Source organism: Erithacus rubecula (assembly GCF_903797595.1).
Source record: "Erithacus rubecula genome assembly, chromosome: 24".
Lineage (NCBI taxonomy): Eukaryota > Metazoa > Chordata > Aves > Passeriformes > Muscicapidae > Erithacus > Erithacus rubecula.
In genome coordinates, this window is record NC_136676.1 from 5803592 (window position 1) to 5821512 (window position 17921).

At 47.7% G+C, this 17921-nt stretch overlaps 1 protein-coding gene across 1 annotated transcript in view; it reads right to left on the reverse strand.

Annotated features, from left to right (window-relative positions):
- Nucleotides 1-3177: 3177 nt before the first annotated feature.
- Nucleotides 3178-17921, reverse strand: part of ATAD3A (ATPase family AAA domain containing 3A) — a 28065-nt gene continuing 13321 nt past the window's right edge. Inside the window, exons 12-16 of the mRNA XM_079326273.1 lie at nt 16932-16983; nt 15139-15209; nt 12825-12992; nt 11708-11816; nt 3178-3841 (exon numbers count right to left, since the gene is read on the reverse strand). Of these exons, the coding sequence (XP_079182399.1) occupies nt 3668-3841; nt 11708-11816; nt 12825-12992; nt 15139-15209; nt 16932-16983 (574 nt within the window). The 3' untranslated portion in view covers nt 3178-3667. The remainder of the gene's footprint in view (nt 3842-11707; nt 11817-12824; nt 12993-15138; nt 15210-16931; nt 16984-17921) is intronic.

The window sequence follows — 17921 nt, forward strand, 5'->3', positions numbered from 1 at the left end:
GTGAGGGGCCCTGGCCTGGCCCCCCACAAGGGGACTGGCTGGGAAGGAGAGGTGTGGAAATACAGGTGGGGAAAAGCAGGGCATTGAGAAATCCATTGCACCAGCCAGGAGCTCCTTGCTAAACTCAAATCCCATCAATCCAGCTCTGCTGAACAGACCCCTGGCCATATAAACAGAGAGAAGGACCCTTCCTGTCTGAGGAGCAGTTTGGGAAGGTGTCTGAGATCCCATCCATCCATCCATCCATCCATCCATCCATCCATCCATCCATCCATCCATCCCTCCATCCATCCCTACATCCATCCATCCATCCATCATCCATCCATCCATCATCCATCCATCCATCCATCATCCATCCATCCATCATCCATCCATCCATCCATCCATCCATCCATCCATCCATCCATCCATCCATCCATCCATCATCCATCCATCCATCCATCCATCATCCATCATCCCTCCCTCCATCATCCATCCATCATCCATCCATCCATCCATCCATCCATCCATCATCCATCATCCATCCATCCATCCATCCATCCATCCATCCATCCATCCATCATCCATCCATCCCTCCCTCCATCATCCATCCATCATCCATCATCCCTCCCTCCATCATCCATCCATCATCCATCCATCCATCCATCCATCATCCATCCATCCATCCATCCATCCATCCATCCATCATCCATCCATCCATCATCCATCCATCCATCATCCATCCATCCATCCATCCATCCATCCATCCATCCATCCATCCATCCATCCATCATCCATCCATCCATCCATCCATCCATCCATCCATCCATCCATCATCCATCCATCCATCATCCATCCATCCATCCATCATCCATCCATCCATCCATCCCTCCCTCCCTCCCTTCCCTCAGCTCATCCATAAACACCAGGAGTGCCTGGAATTCTGTCCTGGGCACTCACAGCACACTGGGCTGGGCTCAGTTACTCTCACTGCTGTTCTACCTCATTTCCTGGTTGCATTTTCAGCTGGGAGAAGAGAATCCCTGCTAAATGTTGAAAAGGGGACTGTCCATCCACACAGAGATGGGGCCAGGCTCTTTAAGGGGTGACAAAATGAAACTTGGGGGTTCTGTTTGACCATCCTGGGGTGGGGAGGGAGGTGATGCTCACTGGCAGGAGCTGGGGGGCACAGGGAGCTCAGACTCACTTCCCAGCACAGCTCAGAGCTCATGGTGAGGATGTTGGGTCATCACACAGGTGATGAAGCTGCTTCTGCATTCAGGGGGGCTTGGAAGGTAAAACCAGCAGCTCTGGATGGGAAAGAGCAGCAATTCTTCCCTAAATACAAACAGAGAATTTGGATCCAGCATTTCCCAAGCTGGGACAGCTCAGCTTTCAGTGAGCAGCAAGGGGATGCAGAGCAGGGAATTAATTAATTGTCTGTGGACAGAAGTGCTGCTCCACCCTGGGGTGAAGGTGAAAAATCCCCCCAGCCCAGTTCCTTGGGGTGTGCAGGGCAAGAGGGAACTTGAAGAAAATAAAAAACCCAAACAAGAGCCAGGCCTGTGTGGGGCAGAGGAGGAGCTGCCCAGCCTGGCTGGGTGTGTCTGTGTGTCCTGAGCTCTGTGTCACCCTGTCCCCTGCATGGAGCCTCCCCCTCCCCATCTGCTCATCCCTACCCCAAAGGGGCTCCCAGTTCCAGGGTGGTCCAGGGGGGCTCAGCCCAGCTCACACTGAGGCAGAGGAAGCCCTGCACTCACTCCAGGGAGGTTTTTCACTGGTGAAACACCAGACTGCTGCTTCCTCTGATTGTTACTCCTTTTTTCTTTTATTTTTCCTGCACCCAAACCAGCTCTGCATGCAGCAGGCAGGGAGAGGCACAGCCCAGACCACCAGAAAGAGAGAGAGAGAGATTAAACTCTGCTCTGAGTCTAATCACAGGATCATCTCTACTGTGGTTGAAAAGCAATAATGGCTAATTTTTTTTATTAAATTCACTTGCACAGGCAGATTTCACCCAGGGCTTTGTGCTCTCCAGTGGCTGGAGGGGTGACAGCCTGTGCTGAGGCTCTGAGGGTGCAGAGAGCTTGGGGTGGGGGAGGCAATAGAAAAAGCACACTGTGATTTTATTTGGGTCAACAAGTGAGTGTATTTCAGCCATTCCTTCCAAGAAGATGTTTGTACAATAGAGAACCAGTTCAGCTCCTGGAACTAAGCCCATCCTTTGCTGTTTGTCAGTAAAATAGTTTTTTTGCATGTTTTTTGCATCTGAGTGTTTTTTCCAACCCTTTGAACCCAGTGATTCCCCCCTGGGGCAGCAGTTTTGGGCAGGGGGGGACAGGAGGAGGTGCAAACAAGGGAAGGTGTGGGGAAAGCTGGCCTGACCTCTCCAGAAGCTTCTGGGATAATTTTCACCTGCTTGCTGGGATAACAGGGAAGCTCCAAAAATTTTAAAGCAAGATAAAATATTTCACTGCTCAATTCTCCAAAGAGGAGCCTGAGCCTCTCGTGCCCATTGCCTGGAAGGGCAGGAAAAGCAGGAAGAGCTCAGGAATCTCAAGCTTTTGGCACAGAGAAGGAAAAGTGGGATCATTTCCCATCACAGGACCCACCCAGAGCAGCTCTGACCCTGCCTGGGCTCCAACCCTGCACAAAGATGCTGCTGCAGGATTTGATCCATGAGAGATCCCCCCACTGCAATGCACCTGGCACCAGGTGAGTGGCAGCTCCTCAGGTGCCTCTTCACACAGGAATTATTGGGGGGGGGATGCTGGAAGCCTCAGGAATGATTTCCTGGTGTCCCACAGGGCCCTGGATGGACAAAGTGGGGCTGGTGGCAGCTCCTGTGTGAGAACAGCACAAAAGCTACTCAAGGGCACAGATTTAGGTCAGGCCAATGTGTTTGTGCTGTGTAGCTACAGAAGAGGCCTCAGAGCAGAGCAAAGAGTTCAAATCCAGTTCAAACATAGGAAAAAAAAATAAAAAATCAGGAGATTTTCTACAAGAACAAATGTCATCTCATCAAGACAGGCTCGTGTTCAGGGCTTGACAATGGCACATTTTCTCAGCTGTTGCAGAAATGCAGAAAATTGGTGTTGCCAGAGCAGCTGGATGGCAGCAGTGGGAGCAAACAAGCCCCACTCATCTCTCTTTTCAGACCATGCTGGATCTGTGTGCCCCAAACTCATCTCTTCACAAAGAAAAGTGTTTTACTTGGGGGAAAAAAATGTGGGGCTGCTCTCAGACCACCCTGTGTTGACTCCAACTCAACCAGTGAATGCCCCCCAAATCCACTTTTGTAAGAAAAATTTACTCTGAAAGGCAACTCAAGTGATGGCATCCAGAGATGTGAGCAAGGCAGGATCTGGGGGAAAAAGGGTGAGAAATGTTTGTGCTGGGGCACAAATCCTGGAAATTGAAACGTCTGGGAGTGTCAGGCTTGGCTGCTGGCACACTGCAGAAATGCTTTGGAAGGATTTGGACACCACAGGCCACAGAGACCCACACAGGCAGTGGTATTTCAGCATGGGGTACTTTAATTCAGTTCCCTCATTGAATCCATTCTGTGTTTCTGGTGGTTTCACACCCGAGGCATCACCCCCACCCTGGCACCCAGCACCACCCTGCCCTCCACATCAAACTCCTGCTGCCAGGAGCTTCCCCTCCTCAGGAGAAAGCTGCAGGCTGCTCACACAGGTGTCCCTTTGTGGGAGGGCAGCAGGGGGTTGCCCTCAGTGCCAGTTTCAGCCCCCTCAGCTCTCAGCCACTGCATCTTCTGGTGGTGCTGGCGCACGGCGTCGGCCGCGCGCGCGTCCAGCATGGCCTCGGTCAGCACCCCGTCCTCCGAGGCATAGGCTGCTGCCTGTGGGGACAGACACAGCCCACAGCTCAGCCTGCCCCCTCCCAGCACCAGGGGACACCCCCAGGCTGGGGGAAGAGCCCCAGGGTGGAATAGCCCAGCCCCAGGGTGGAATATCCCAGCCCCAGGGTGGAATAGCCCAGCCCCAGGATGGAATAGCCCAGCCCCAGGGTGGAATAGCCCAGCCCCAGGATGGAATAGCCCAGCCCCAGGGTGGAATAGCCCAGCCCCAGGGTGGAATAGCCCAGTCCCAGGATGGAATATCCCAGCCCCAGGATGGAATAGCCCAGCCCCAGGGTGGAATAGCCCAGCCCCGGGGTGGAATAGCCCAGCCCCAGGGTGGAATAGCCCAGCCCCAGGGTGGAATAGCCCAGCCCCACAGGGTGGAATATCCAGCCCCCAGGGTGGAATATCCCAGCCCCCAGGGTGGAATATCCCAGCCCCAGGGTGGAATATCCCATTCCCAGGGTGGAATAGCCCATCCCCAGGTATGGAATAGCCCAGCCCAGAAATGGAATAGCCCAGCCCAGTGATGGAAATAGCCCAGCCCCAGGATTGAATAGCCCAGCCCCAGGGTGGAATATCCAGCCCCAGGGTGGAATGATCCCAGCCCCAGGGTGAAACATTCCCAGCCCCAGGGTGGAATAGCCCAGCCCCAGGGATGGAATAGCCCAGCCCCAGGGTGGAACATCCAGCCCCAGGGTGGAACATCCCAGTCCCAGGATGGAATACTCCAGCCCCAGGGTGGAATAGCCCCAGCCACAGGGTGGAATAGCCCAGCCCCCCGGGGTGGGATAGCCCAGGCCCAGGATGGAATAGCCAGCCCCAGGGATGGAATATCCCATCCCCAGGATGGAAAGCCCAGCCCCAGGATGGAATAGCCCAGCCCCAGGGATGGAATATCCCAGCCCCAGGATGGAATAGCCCAGCCCCAGGATGGAATATCCCAGCCCCAGGATGGAATAGCCCAGCCCCAGGATGGAATAGCCCAGCCCCAGGATGGAATAGCCCAGCCCCAGGGTGGAATATCCCAGCCCCAGGGTGGAATATCCCAGCCCCAGGGTGGAACATCCCAGCCCCAGGGTGGAATAGCCCAGCCCCAGGATGGAATAGCCCAGCCCCAGGATGGAATAGCCCAGCCCCAGGGTGGAATAGCCCAGCCCCAGGGTGGAACATCCCAGCCCCAGGGTGGAACATCCCAGTCCCAGGATGGAATATCCCAGCCCCAGGGTGGAATAGCCCAGCCCCAGGGTGGAATAGCCCAGCCCCGGGGTGGAATAGCCCAGCCCCAGGATGGAATAGCCCAGCCCCAGGATGGAATATCCCAGCCCCAGGATGGAATAGCCCAGCCCCAGGATGGAATAGCCCAGCCCCTGGGTGGAATAGCCCAGCCCCAGGGTGGAATTCCCAGCCCCAGGATGGAATAAGCCCAGCCCCAGGGTGGAAATAAGCCCAGCCCCAGGGGTGGAATAGCCCAGCCCCAGGATGGAATAGCCCAGCCCCAGGGTGGAATAGCCCAGCCCCAGGATGGAATAGCCCAGCCCCGGGGTGGAATATCCCAGCCCCAGGGTGGAATATCCCAGCCCCAGGGTGGAATATCCCAGCCCCAGGATGGAATAGCCCAGCCCCAGGGTGGAATAGCCCAGCCCCAGGGTGGAATAGCCCAGCCCCAGGGTGGAATATCCCAGCCCCAGGATGGAATAGCCCAGCCCCACAGGGTGGAATATCCCAGCCCCAGGGTGGAATAGCCCAGCCCCAGGGTGGAATAGCCCAGCCCCAGGGTGGAATAGCCCAGCCCCAGGATGGAATATCCCAGCCCCAGGGTGGAATAGCCCAGCCCCAGGGTGGAATAGCCCAGCCCCAGGGTGGAATAGCCCAGCCCCAGGATGGAATATCCCAGCCCCAGGATGGAATAGCCCAGCCCCAGGGTGATGCCGTCACACCGGGTTGGGAAAAGACCAATTTGTTGGGAAGGATGGATCAGGAAAATCTTATCAGTAGGATTGGCTTGGAAAAGATTCTGAGAGTATGGAAAACATCAGTGAGGATGAAATGAAAGCCACCTTTGAGATATCAAAATTACTAAATAACTAGAAGACAATAGGATGGGCAAAAGGAATCTCCTCTTGATAGAACAATGGTCCAAAGGTCAGAGAAGACCCTGCTGGATTGGCAGAAAGGGTCCAAGGAGTAGATTTTAGGGTTTAAAGTGTAACACATTATGGCTGTATGTAAATGCCATAGGATTTGTATCTTGTATTAGATTGGTTAGTGGAAATTAGAATATTCAACACAGAAGTTTTGTTGTATTGTAAATGGGAAAATTGCTCTCTTATTTCTCTTACTTCACTCTCTCTTACCTCTCAGAACTCTCACTAACCCCACACTCTCTCTGCCCTTTTTACCCTGCCCTATGCAATAAATCACAAGTTTCCAGACCAGAATATAGAGATCTCTCCATGCTGACCACTGTCACATCCAACACTCTCCTACACTCCCTCTCTGCTGTTCTCCTCTCTGTGCATGATTTCCCTCACTTCACTCCCAGTGGTGATCACCAACACTCCCTCTGGATTTCCTGGGAATCAAACCCCTTTTTTCAGGACAAAAGGCCTCACACTTGGCTCTTTTAAATTTCCTTCCCTGCTCTAAAAGAGCTGCACAATAAGGTGAGGAGAGGTGGGTGCATGGAACAACTCCATGCAAGGCACACAGAAAATTGTTTTAACATTTGCACAGCAGAACAAACCTCAGTGCTGGGGGGCACATGGGCAATGTGGTGCCTCTAAAATGATGTTTCATGATCCTGCTTTCCTCAGGACTCTCCCCTGCTTCACTTCTGTGCTGTCTCAGCTCCCACCCTGCACTCAGGACCTTCCCTCTCCTCCCTGCTGCAGCTGTGAGAGGCAGCACAAAGGTGCCCCAGCTCCCTGGGGAAAGGGCTGGCAACTCCTGCAGCCCAGAGGGGGACAGGGCTGTGAGGCACAGAGCAGAGGGACTGTCCCTGGGAAGGGGACAGCCAGCACAGATGCCAGCACAGCCAGTCCCTGTCAGGGGAAGGATGCTGGTGCTGTCAGCTGCACCCATCTCCAAGGAAACAGCAGCCCCCGAGCTGCAGATTGCTAAATCTGGTTCCTCCCTCTCTGCAAGTGCTCCTGTGAGCAGCTCTGAGTGCTCAGGGAGTGAGGGGGTTTGGGATGAGGGCTGGGAGCCCTGCACAACCCCACAGCCATCCCCAAGAGCCCCAAACTTCCCCAAAATTCCAGAGAGCCTGGCTTGTCCTGTGCCACTGAGGAAAATCCACTCTGATTCCTGCACACACTGCAATGAGGTTCTGAGGTGTCACACAGCCACAACCAGGAGCCCCAAAATCCCACAGAGCCTGATTTATCCTGTCCCAGTGAGGAAAATCCACTCTGATTCCTGCACACACTGCAGTGACATTCTGAGGTGTCACAGCCTCCATCCATTATTGATGGTACAAAACAAATTCCAGCAAGAAATGAGCCTGACAGCAAAAGCAGCACAGAGACAAATTTCAGTGTGACCCTTTGGCACTCCCACTGCCCTGGGGTGTCCAGGGGCAGGAGACAAAGCCCAGGGTGAGCTGCTCTCTGCAATCACAGTGCTGGGGGGTCACAGCTGCCTGTTACCTCACTGCAAGAGGAAGAATTCTTTCCAGAAATGAGCAAAACCTTTCCCAGGCTGGTTTTCAGGCTGCTCTAAAGCTATTTTCCAGCCCCCCTTTTTATGGGGGAACTGGTTAGAGCACAAAAGATCTCACTGCACAACCCAGCAGAGCTGGCAGGTGCTGGTTTTTCCTGCAAGCAGCATCAAATCCTTTCCCTGTGCAATCCTTGCTGGAGGCAGAACTGAGTCAGGCTGGTGCTGCTGCTCAAAGCCAGGAGAAAACACTGGCCTAGGGCAGGGAAGGAGCAGAATATAGAGAATTCTCCCTGCACAAATAAATGCAGAATTCCCCCTGCACAAATAAATACAGAATTCTCCCTGCACAAATAAATACAGAATTCTCTCTGAGCAGGATCCTGATGTTTCCAAATATTCCCACAGCACCTCTCCCAACCCCACCTGTCCCCTGTGCAAAAGGGGCACAGTGCAAAGGTTTTGTTCACACCTCACTCACCCCCTTTTATTTAATTTTTTTTTAATTATTGCAGGGCTCTCCATGCAGTCCTGCTGGGGTATTTTCAAATGAAAAAAAGCACTTTTCTGGGATGTATTTCCAGATGCCTTGCCTGCCCTCCTCCCTGGCACTGCACAGCCCAGTGGAACCTCCTGCAAAGCTGTGCAGTTCATGCTCTGTTGATTTTCTCAATGACTTTCTATTTTTAGAAAGCCTTAGGCCCTTGCTGTCAAGAAAGCAAATGGGAGAAGCAGCTGCCCCTTCTGGGAGTAGCTTGCACACACATAAAAATGGTACCAAGCTTCATTTGTATTCATACCTCTGCCTCCTGCATGGACAAATTTTAACCCATTTTCTCCAGTGCAGCAATTCCTGTTTTATCCCTCAAACCTAATTAGGAAATAATTTTGTTTGGTGGAGATGGAACAGAGGACAAGTCCAGCCTAAATGACCTCATGTTTCATTTCAAGCCAAGTCTTGTGGTTTATTTTAACCTGGCCAGACTCATCTGTATCATTTGAATCCCATTTATAATGGGGATGAAAAAAAAAAAAAATCCCCCACAAAAATACAACAGCTATTTTTAAAATATAAACAAGGATCAGGGAGTAAAAAAAAAAAAAGGCAAGGAAATGACAGGAAGCTCACACTGGGACATAAAACTCCTGGGAATTCTCCTGAAGTGCTGCCAAAACAATTTTCCAAGATTACAGCTTGGAATAGTGAAAGGTTGCTTTTTGGTTTTGACATTTTATCTCAAGCACATCAGCAGCTTTGAGCTCAGTGCTGGCAAGTCTGCACAGCAGAGCTGAGGGGAATTGTTAAGGTGAAAATGCATCCAGCCCAGGCTGGAGCCATAGAGGGCAGTGGAAAAGCACAAGGACAAAAGGCAATTGCTGCAGGAGAAATGAAAATGGATTTCCAGCACGCACACTCCTTGCTGGGCCAGACAGCAAGGTTTTTTTCCCAGTGCTAGAGGTTACACTTTTGGCTTTTCTGCATCTTATTGTTGTTTTTTCTTGTTGGTAAATTCAGGACAGAGCCAGATTGAAACAGCAGTGAGGTAAAACTTCATGCAAGTGACAGCCAATGCATCTGAAATGCAGTTTGTGCTGGAGTGAAGCCTCTGAAAGCTGCTCAGCTGAACTTTGGGTTTTTAAAGGCAATTTTGGCAGAGGAATCCTCATGGGAGCTGAGTGGCCACTGCTGCTGTCCCAGGCTTGTGATGCTTTCACCTCCTAAAGCTTCAGAATTTCCCCTTTGCCCAAATCACCTCCAGGATCCAGTTCTGGCAAGGGAAGATGATCCCAGAGCTGCTGAGGATTCCAGAGGCTGCAGACACCTTGGACTAAAGCTCAGGACTAAAGGGGCTGCTCTCACCAGGGCTGGGATTGTGGACTGGGATGAGCCCTGGGGGTTTTCCCAGCTCAGGATATTCTGCAATCAGGCAGCACTTTGAATTAAAAGGGAATTAAAAGAGCAAAACTGATATATTGATATAAGAAATACAGAGTGTCTGTGCTCTGTAGCATCCTGCAGCTGCTGCATCCAGCTGAGGGAAGCCTGAGAAGGAATTTTTGGAGTCAGTTCCTGGTTCCTCCAGCCCCTACCTACCCCAAGACTGTAGCTATGCAGTTAACTCCTCTTGCCAGGCTATTTTTAACTCTGCTGAGCTCCCTGACCCAGTTCAGAGCACAGCCATCCACAGGGGTGCACCAGCAGCACGGGAAGGAGAGCAGCAAGGCAGGAAAACACTGCCAGAAAAACTGAAATCCACCCTCCCCTGACAGCCCAGAGCAGCTACAACAACTCACCAGGGCTAAAACAGGGTCTCCAATACCAACAGCACCCAGGGGTGGGTAAAAAACACCAGCCTGAGAAGGGATTTCCCCCAAACCCAAAGTCCTGCCAAGGGCAGCAGCAGCTCCAATTGGTCACAGCTTCAAATTCCTCATCCAAAAAATGCACCATGGTTTTCACACTTTTATAATTTTGGTCCATTTGCAGATTGAGGGTTAATCAGTTAATTACAGCTTCAGGTAATGAAGGAATTTACCCCAGATTTGCTCCCCCCAATTCAGTTTTGTTTGTGTTTTTTGGGGCCTGTGAGCTGTCCTGAATTGTTGTTCTGAGTAAAATGGGAGAGCTGAGCTCGCACTGGGCATGGAGTTTGGAGTTATAACTAAAAAACTGCAGGGTTATAAATATATAAAAAATAGAAAAGCTGAAATCCCTCAGGCTGCTCAAGATTTATTCAATTCTTATCCCACCCATGTCCAGTCCTGAGCTGCTCACTGACCCTTGGCACATCCCACTCCTTTTTTTCACCAACAAGAAATTAGAATCCTTTAATTTTAATTTTAACACAGATGAAGTTTTTTGCTACATCCAACCAACTCAAATATTTCTCCTCACCCTCTCCTGCACTTTTTTTTTTTTTCTTTTTAAAAGCTCTTTGAGTGTTTGATGAGAGCAGAGAGGAGCACAACTTCCTGCTGCAATTTTACATCAAACCTTGTTAACAGTGCTGGCAGCACGAGGCACATCTTAAAAAGCTGTCAGGGAAAATTAGTCACCCCCACCTTTTCCCTTCCTTCAGCAGCACTTAAAAGGATAAATGATAAAAGCTGAGGTCATTCCTGGGGAGTAATGACAAACTTGCTGATAAGGGGTGATAAAAAGCAAAGCATCATTTATCACAACTTCTTATTACAGGAAATAGTTGGCAGCAAAGCTTTTCACATACGTGGGGCAGATGACAGCACACATTTTGAAAAATGATTCAATATCACAAAAATTATACAGGAAAATTAACCAGCTGTGTGCTACCAAGGAATAAAATAAGAACTGGCAGCACTCAAATTGGACCTCAGCTCATGACTGCTGCAAGTAAAATTAATTTACACTAGAGAGGATAAATATTTCTGTCCCTTAAAAGGTGGAAAGCCAGTAGTAGAAGGAATGAGACGATGTTTGTGAGCTGCTAAACTAAATTAAAAATTTAAGAACTAAACAAAAAGCCACTTTGTTTTTACAATCCCTGAAAGGAAGATGACATGAGTAGGTTACATGACACACAAATTGGAGCACATTCCTTCAACTGATATTTCTAGGTTGGTTTATGAAACTACACAATCCAGTAAGAAACTGGCAGCTGTGACAAAACAAGGTGAAAACTTGATTTAAAAAAAAAAAAAACACTAAAGCTTGCTAAGCATGTGAATAATTGTACTCCAAGTGACATTTCTTATTTTTATGTAAGGAAGAAATATCTCTTTTTTTTTTAGCTCCAATTTCAGTTTTGTTTCTTTAATAGCTCAAGTTGCACTGAGAGGGTTTAGAACAGGGAAGGAAAATGGTTTGGTGCCCTAATGAGGGCAACAACTTCAGGCACCTCTTGTGCTGAGCTTGGCTGTGGCCAGCATGGACTGCCCAAATTCACTCCAAACTCACCTGCTTTACTTCAATTCCATAAGGGATTTCCCATCAGGGATTATCTAAACTGTTCCTATTTCTGGCATGAGGAATTCTGCTGATTTTCCAACACCCATCCCAGAACCAGCAGAGTTCTGGTACCACCCTATGGACAAACCAAACTTCCACAGGGAGAAATGACCTGAAACTCCAGAATCAAAGCCTCAAAGCTTCCAGGAAGGGAAAAGGAAGGAGGGAGGCCAGTGCTGAAGCCCAGGAAGGGAAAGGGAAGGGAGCAGAGCCCCACTCACCTGCCATGCCACAGCCAGCTGGGAGATCTCCCGGCCGGACATGCCCTCGGTCAGCCTGGCAATCTCTGAGCACTTCTGGCCATAATCAAACTGGGCCAGCTTCAACCTCCTGAAAGGCACAACAACCTTCTGGTTGACATGTAGCCACACCACTGGAATTCAGTTTCCTGCTTGTATTACTGCCACCTGAATTTTGGGGGCACAACAAAAAATCTGGGATGGCATCGAGATAGTGAGAAGCATCTCCCAGCTCTTGAGTTGCTTGTTGAAAGTGGTTTTATAGACAGAACACACAGGAAAGGGGATGGGGAAAAACAAGAAAAGAAAGAATTATCTAAGAGTTCCTACAGTTTCCTGCTTCCATCACAGGGTCCTGAATTTTGAGGGCACAACAAAAAAATCTGGGATGGCATCGAGGTAGTGAGAGGTGTCTCCCAGCTCTTAAGTTGCTTGTTGGAGTTGGGTTTAGACAGAACACACAGAAAAAGGGATGGGGAAAAACAAGAAAAGAAAGAATTATCTAAGAGTTCCTACAGTCTCCTATTTGCATTACAGGGTCCTGAATTTTTGGGGCACAACAAAAATGTGGGATGGCATCGAGGTAGTGAGAGGGGTCTCCCAACTCTTGTGTTTATTGAAATTTGGTTTAGACAGAATAAACAGGAAAGGGGATGAGGAAAAACAAGAAAAAAAGAGGATTCTCCAAGAGCTCCTACAGTTTCCTGCTTGCATTACAGGGTCCTGAATTTTGAGGGCACAACAAAAAATCTGGGATGCATCACATCGAGACAGTGAGAGGCATCTCCCAGCTCTTGTGGTGCTTGTTGAAATTTGGTTTACAGACAGAACACACAGGAAAGGAGAAGAGGAACAAGAAAACAAGAAAAGAAAGAATTATCTAAGAATTCCTACAGTTTTCTGCTTGCATTACAGGGTCCTGAATTTTGAGGGCACAACAAAAAATCTGGGATGGCATCGAGACAGCGCGAGGCATCTCCCAACTCTTGTGTTGCTTGTTGAAAGCAGATTTTTAGACAGAATAAACAGAAAAGGGGATGAGGAAAAACAAGAAAAGAAAGAGAACTCTCCAGGGTGGAGAGCAGGGAGGGGCACTCACTGTTTGCCCTCTGTGGCTGGCTTCAGGACGTGCTGGTCGAAGTACATCCTGACCAGCCGCTCACGCTCCTCCAGCTGGGGCAGGTCAAAGTTCACCATCTCATCTATCCTGTCATTGATGGCCCAGTCAAACTGCTCAGGCTGGTTGCTTGCTAAAACAAGCATAAACCTGGAATTAGGGGGAAAAAAAAAATAGAAAAGATAGACTGACAAAGTGAGAAAAATAAAAATCGATGAACTAAGTGTGAACGTTGGTGGTTGGGATCAAAGATGATTCGTTTTTTCATTTCAATTGTTTTCATTTTCATTAAAAAATCTGGATTTTTAGAAATGGCTTTGAGAGCACCTCAAGCATCACACTAAAAATGTGTTTTGGGCTGTTTAGAACAGCCTGATGTGTGCAGAGCAAGCTCTGCTCCATGACACAGAGGTGCTGCTCCAGGCCCTGCTGCATTTTGGAGCTGGAAGATTTTTTTAATTTTTTTTTTTTTTACTGCTTTGTAATGATGCTTCTTCTCTGTGCCAATACTTTAATGCTTTAATTGATGTCACCAGTTTAATAGTGCCTGATAATTTGAAATGGGCTTTTAAGCACAGCTATTGGAATATTGATGTTCTTGCTGCCTGGTTGAATCATTGGCTACAAGGGGCTGTGTTCTCTGCTGGCATTTTTGGGGATAACTTGGCCAAGACAAAACTGTGGCTTTTCTACCAACAAGGACTTGCAGAAAAACAAGCCTGGATTAAGGATTGCCATGCAGCCTGATATTCAGACAGTCAGCTATCCCACAGATGATTTTGGGAAGTTGAAAGGCAGCAATTCCCAGTGCTGGTGACAATCCCCTGCTGAAGGAAGAGCTCTCCTCAGGGTCTGCCCCATTTACACACCCCATTACACCCAGTGCAGAGCTCCCACTCATGGATGCAGGGCTGCTCCTTGCCCAGGGCAGCAATAAGGCTGCTCAGAAGTAAAAATCAGTGCATGAATCACCAGGGCATGTTCAGTGTCCTCAAATGGCTCATGGCTGAAATCAGGGCTGAATTTCATGTGAGAGCTCATTGCAAACCAGAGCTCAGCTGTTCTCAGGGGAGGCAGAGCATCCCCAGCACCCCAAAAACACCCCCAGAGCTCTTCCAGGGCAATTTAACATCAGGGGAAAGAAAAAAAGAAAGAAAGAAAGAAAACCACCCCCTGATTTGCAGGACAAATATTTCTTTTGTTTATCCTTGCAAATATAATTTAATAATAATTATACTGAACACAGCTTTCTATGTATCATTATTTGCTCTCCTCCCAAAGGGAAAACCAAGGTTCTTGCAGGATCAACACCTTGCTTTCTAGCAATTTATTTATTTTTGAAACCACCTCTTCCCAGGCACCTCTGGGACAGAGAACTACACACAAGCAATTATCAGTTACAGCTGCATTGGTTCCAACAGCTCAAGAGACCCCCAAGGGCAGAAAATGTCCTGGAACTGTGACCTTCCAGGATATTTATTTCAATGTCAGGAGGTTACTTGAAAAGTCTTTCATTGCAACCTCACTGAGAGCAGCTCATCATTAAAAAACTCACTTTCCAGATAAAGCCAGAGACAACTTTTCTTGTTGGCTCAATTGTGAAAGGAGAAATTCTAACAACTAAGTAAAGTTCACAGCAAAAAAAAAAAAAAATCAAATATTATTTGAGAAAGGTGAAGGAAAGGTCACCTCTCTATTATGAGAGCCAGGAAATGGCTTTGGCTAAAATGAGCAGTGCTGTGCAGGGATTTCCCATCAGTGTGACAAAGTGAGCAGGGCTGGGGGACAGTGACATTGCCAATGTGTCACCTCAGCCCTGCCAGGGGGGAACAGCTCTGGGATGGCACAGGGAGTCAGAGGCAAAGAAATGGAGATGGGAACTCATTGCCTCAGAGCTCCTGAGGCACAAGATGGGAAGGGGTCACTGGAGAGCAACAAGCAGCACTGAAGTGTTTTTCCAGGGAACATGAAGCACCCAGCCAGGATGAAATGAGGATTTTTGTGGTAAGTGATTTTCCTGGGCTCTTGTATAAACAGTAACTTACCAAGAAAGAAAATATAAACATCAACACACTCAAGATGTCCAAATGTCACTCCAGTTTCAGGAAAAAAATTTTCCTTCTGCTCTGATTTCCAAGTGGCAGGAAAAGCTGCCACATTCAGCACATAAACTGAAAGGGGGATATTCTCTGCAGACCTTCAGCAGATCATTTCCAACTTCCATTTGTAAACCAGAAAACCTCTAAAGACTTTCCTCAACCCAGGGAAATAGCAAGTGCTGAAACTGGATACTCACTTGTTGCTGTGCTGCCCTGTTCTGTGCAGAAATGCATTTAAAGTTGCTCTGAGATCTTCACTGATTTTCTCCTGCAAAGATGAAACCCAAAGGAGGATCAGCTGCTGAGCACTGCAGGCAGGTCACAGCTTTAAGCAGCATTATGGACAAAGGGAATTCTGTTATTGTCAAGCACTTGCATTACAGCAGAATCCAAAGCACCTTGGAGGGAAAAAAAAAATCAATTTATATACCCAGGAGAAAGGTTAGGAAGTAAATCACTCATCCAGTGATCTGCTTGGTTTCAAACCCAGTGCTCTGGCCCTGCTATTTTAGCTGGGGACACAGGAAAACAAGGAAAGGATTCACTCACAAATTCCAAGTAACCACCTGGAGAGTTCTTTAAAAACACAGCTGGGATTCAAGCAGCAGGTCCAGACTGGATGGACAATGTGGTGATTTTGTACAAAGATGCTGCTGGAATTTGTTCATGTAGCAAAAAGCAATTTTGTAATCAAAATTTTCAAATATAAATATTTGTGGGGACAAAGTCCAAACCCTGCAAGGTACCAGCATGAACAACCTTCAAAATTTCATTTTTCTTCCCATTTTCCTGCTGCAAATTCCCCAACAACTCTGGGCCACTGATGCCTTTTCCTTGGTCTTAAAATTAGGAGTTAGCCACAGTTGAGGAATAAAGAGTTTTTATCTTGGTATTTAATAAGGATTTTTATGGTGCAACCATTTGCTAAAGGTAAAATAAGCTGAAATGCAATTCATGGTAGAGCACACCTACAATTTTATAGATTTTGTAAATTAGCATATTTAATGAAGATGTTTTAATTAGAGGTTTGAATGAAGAGCATGATATTTATCCCAAAGTACCTTCCTTTAGATGGGTTTAATTTTACTTTACAGGATGTGCTTTAGAGAGGACTTAGGTTTAACATAGTGCAGAGTTTTTTGGTTTTTAAAGACTTAGGTTTAACATAGTGCAGAGTTTTTTGGTTTTTAAAGACATGTTTAATATAGTGCAGAGTTTTTTGTTTTTTAAAGACTTAGGTTTAACATAGTGCAGAGTTTTTTGGTTTTTAAAGACATGTTTAATATAGTGCAGAGTTTTTTGTTTTTTAAAGACTTAGGTTTAACATAGTGCAGAGTTTTTTGTTTTTTAAAGACATGTTTAATATAGTGCAGAGTTTTTTGTTTTTTAAAGACTTAGGTTTAACATAGTGCAGAGTTTTTTTTGGTTTTTAAAGACATGTTTAATATAGTGTAGAGTTTTTTGTTTTTTAAAGACTTAGGTTTAACATAGTGCAGAGTTTTTTGGTTTTTAAAGACATGTTTAATATAGTGCAGAGTTTTTTGTTTTTTAAAGACTTAGGTTTAACATAGTGCAGAGTTTTTTTGGTTTTTAAAGACTTCGGTTTAACATAGTGCAGAGTTTTTTTGGTTTTTAATGGTGAGGCTTTTATGCTGTTTGGGTTTTTTTTGGCTTAACAGAATATTAGGACCATGTCAAGATGCTAGATTTAAGGGATTACAAATGAATGCTGAGGATATTGAGAATAAATAAGTATTTCAAAGGAAATGATGATGGCACCACCACCCATCTCCTGCAGAGGAATTCTCAGCTCCGACACGCTCCGCTCCATTCCACACAAGGCTCATTTCTTGTCTCTGCCCCCCAGTGAACCAGGTGAGCACTGGGGCACCTGGCAGCTCTCATTTGGTGCCCACTGAAGGCAGCCAGTGAATGCAGGAGGCTGTGCTGGCACTGCAGCAGGAGCAGCAGACACACACCAAGCACTTACTGTCGCCCTTTTCCTCAGGAACGCGTCGGCCTCGTCCACAAACAGCAGGAGGCTGCAAGAGAAAAGCACCTCACAGTAACAGGACAGGGGGAAGTGAGGCTGCAGGATGCTCCTGCCCCACTGCCAGGCACCCACAGCATTAGAATCCCCCAAGAAATCAAGAAAATAAAGCATTGCACAAGCAGCCTCAGTTCCTCGGGTAGGGTTTGGCAGCCAAGCTGCAGCAACCTGCCCCTGGTGTGCACCTGGCCCAGCCCAGCTGAAAAATGGATTTTATTTCACACACCTCAGGCCACAAATCTGCCCCCAGGCCTCTGGAGTTCTGTTTCCTGCTGTTCAGAAGCAGATTGAAGCAAGACTAAGGTACAGGACCTGAAATTCCTCTGGATTTTTAAATCTAGCTGGGAGGAGTTTTCACAGGCACAGTTTGTGGTTTGTGGCTGGGTGTTACTGCCAAGCTGCAGTAGATATTTGAAATTTAGACCTGATGAAATCAGAGTGCTATTATATCATTCCTCCCTCTTTAGAGAGATGTGTGCAAGGGCACAGTGCAGAAATCTTGGTGACAGTGACACCTCCCTGCCATTTCCCTTCCTTTTGCCACTCTGAAAATCTCAAACCAGACTCCTCTCCTCAGCCTGCTTTGTTGTTTTGTGAGGTTTTTTTTTTCTTTTCCAAAGCACACCACCACTAATGTAATGGCTTTACTACCTGTGGAGAAGTGAATTAATAAAGCCCATGAATTATTCACCAAAATAAATTCACTTACAACCCAAGGGCAGTGCTCTTCCCAAGGGACTGAGCCTGTAAAGATGTTTATCAATAACACAACCAGGCTGCTCATAAAGCTGTCACAGCTTGTATTACTCCTTGCCTAGCTTCAAACCCAGCTTTATTCCAGGGGATTTCAGGCCCATTAACATCTCCCACCCAGCCCCAGCTTCTCCCAAATATTCTCTGCAGAGGTGTCTGTTATCACTGTTTCACCTA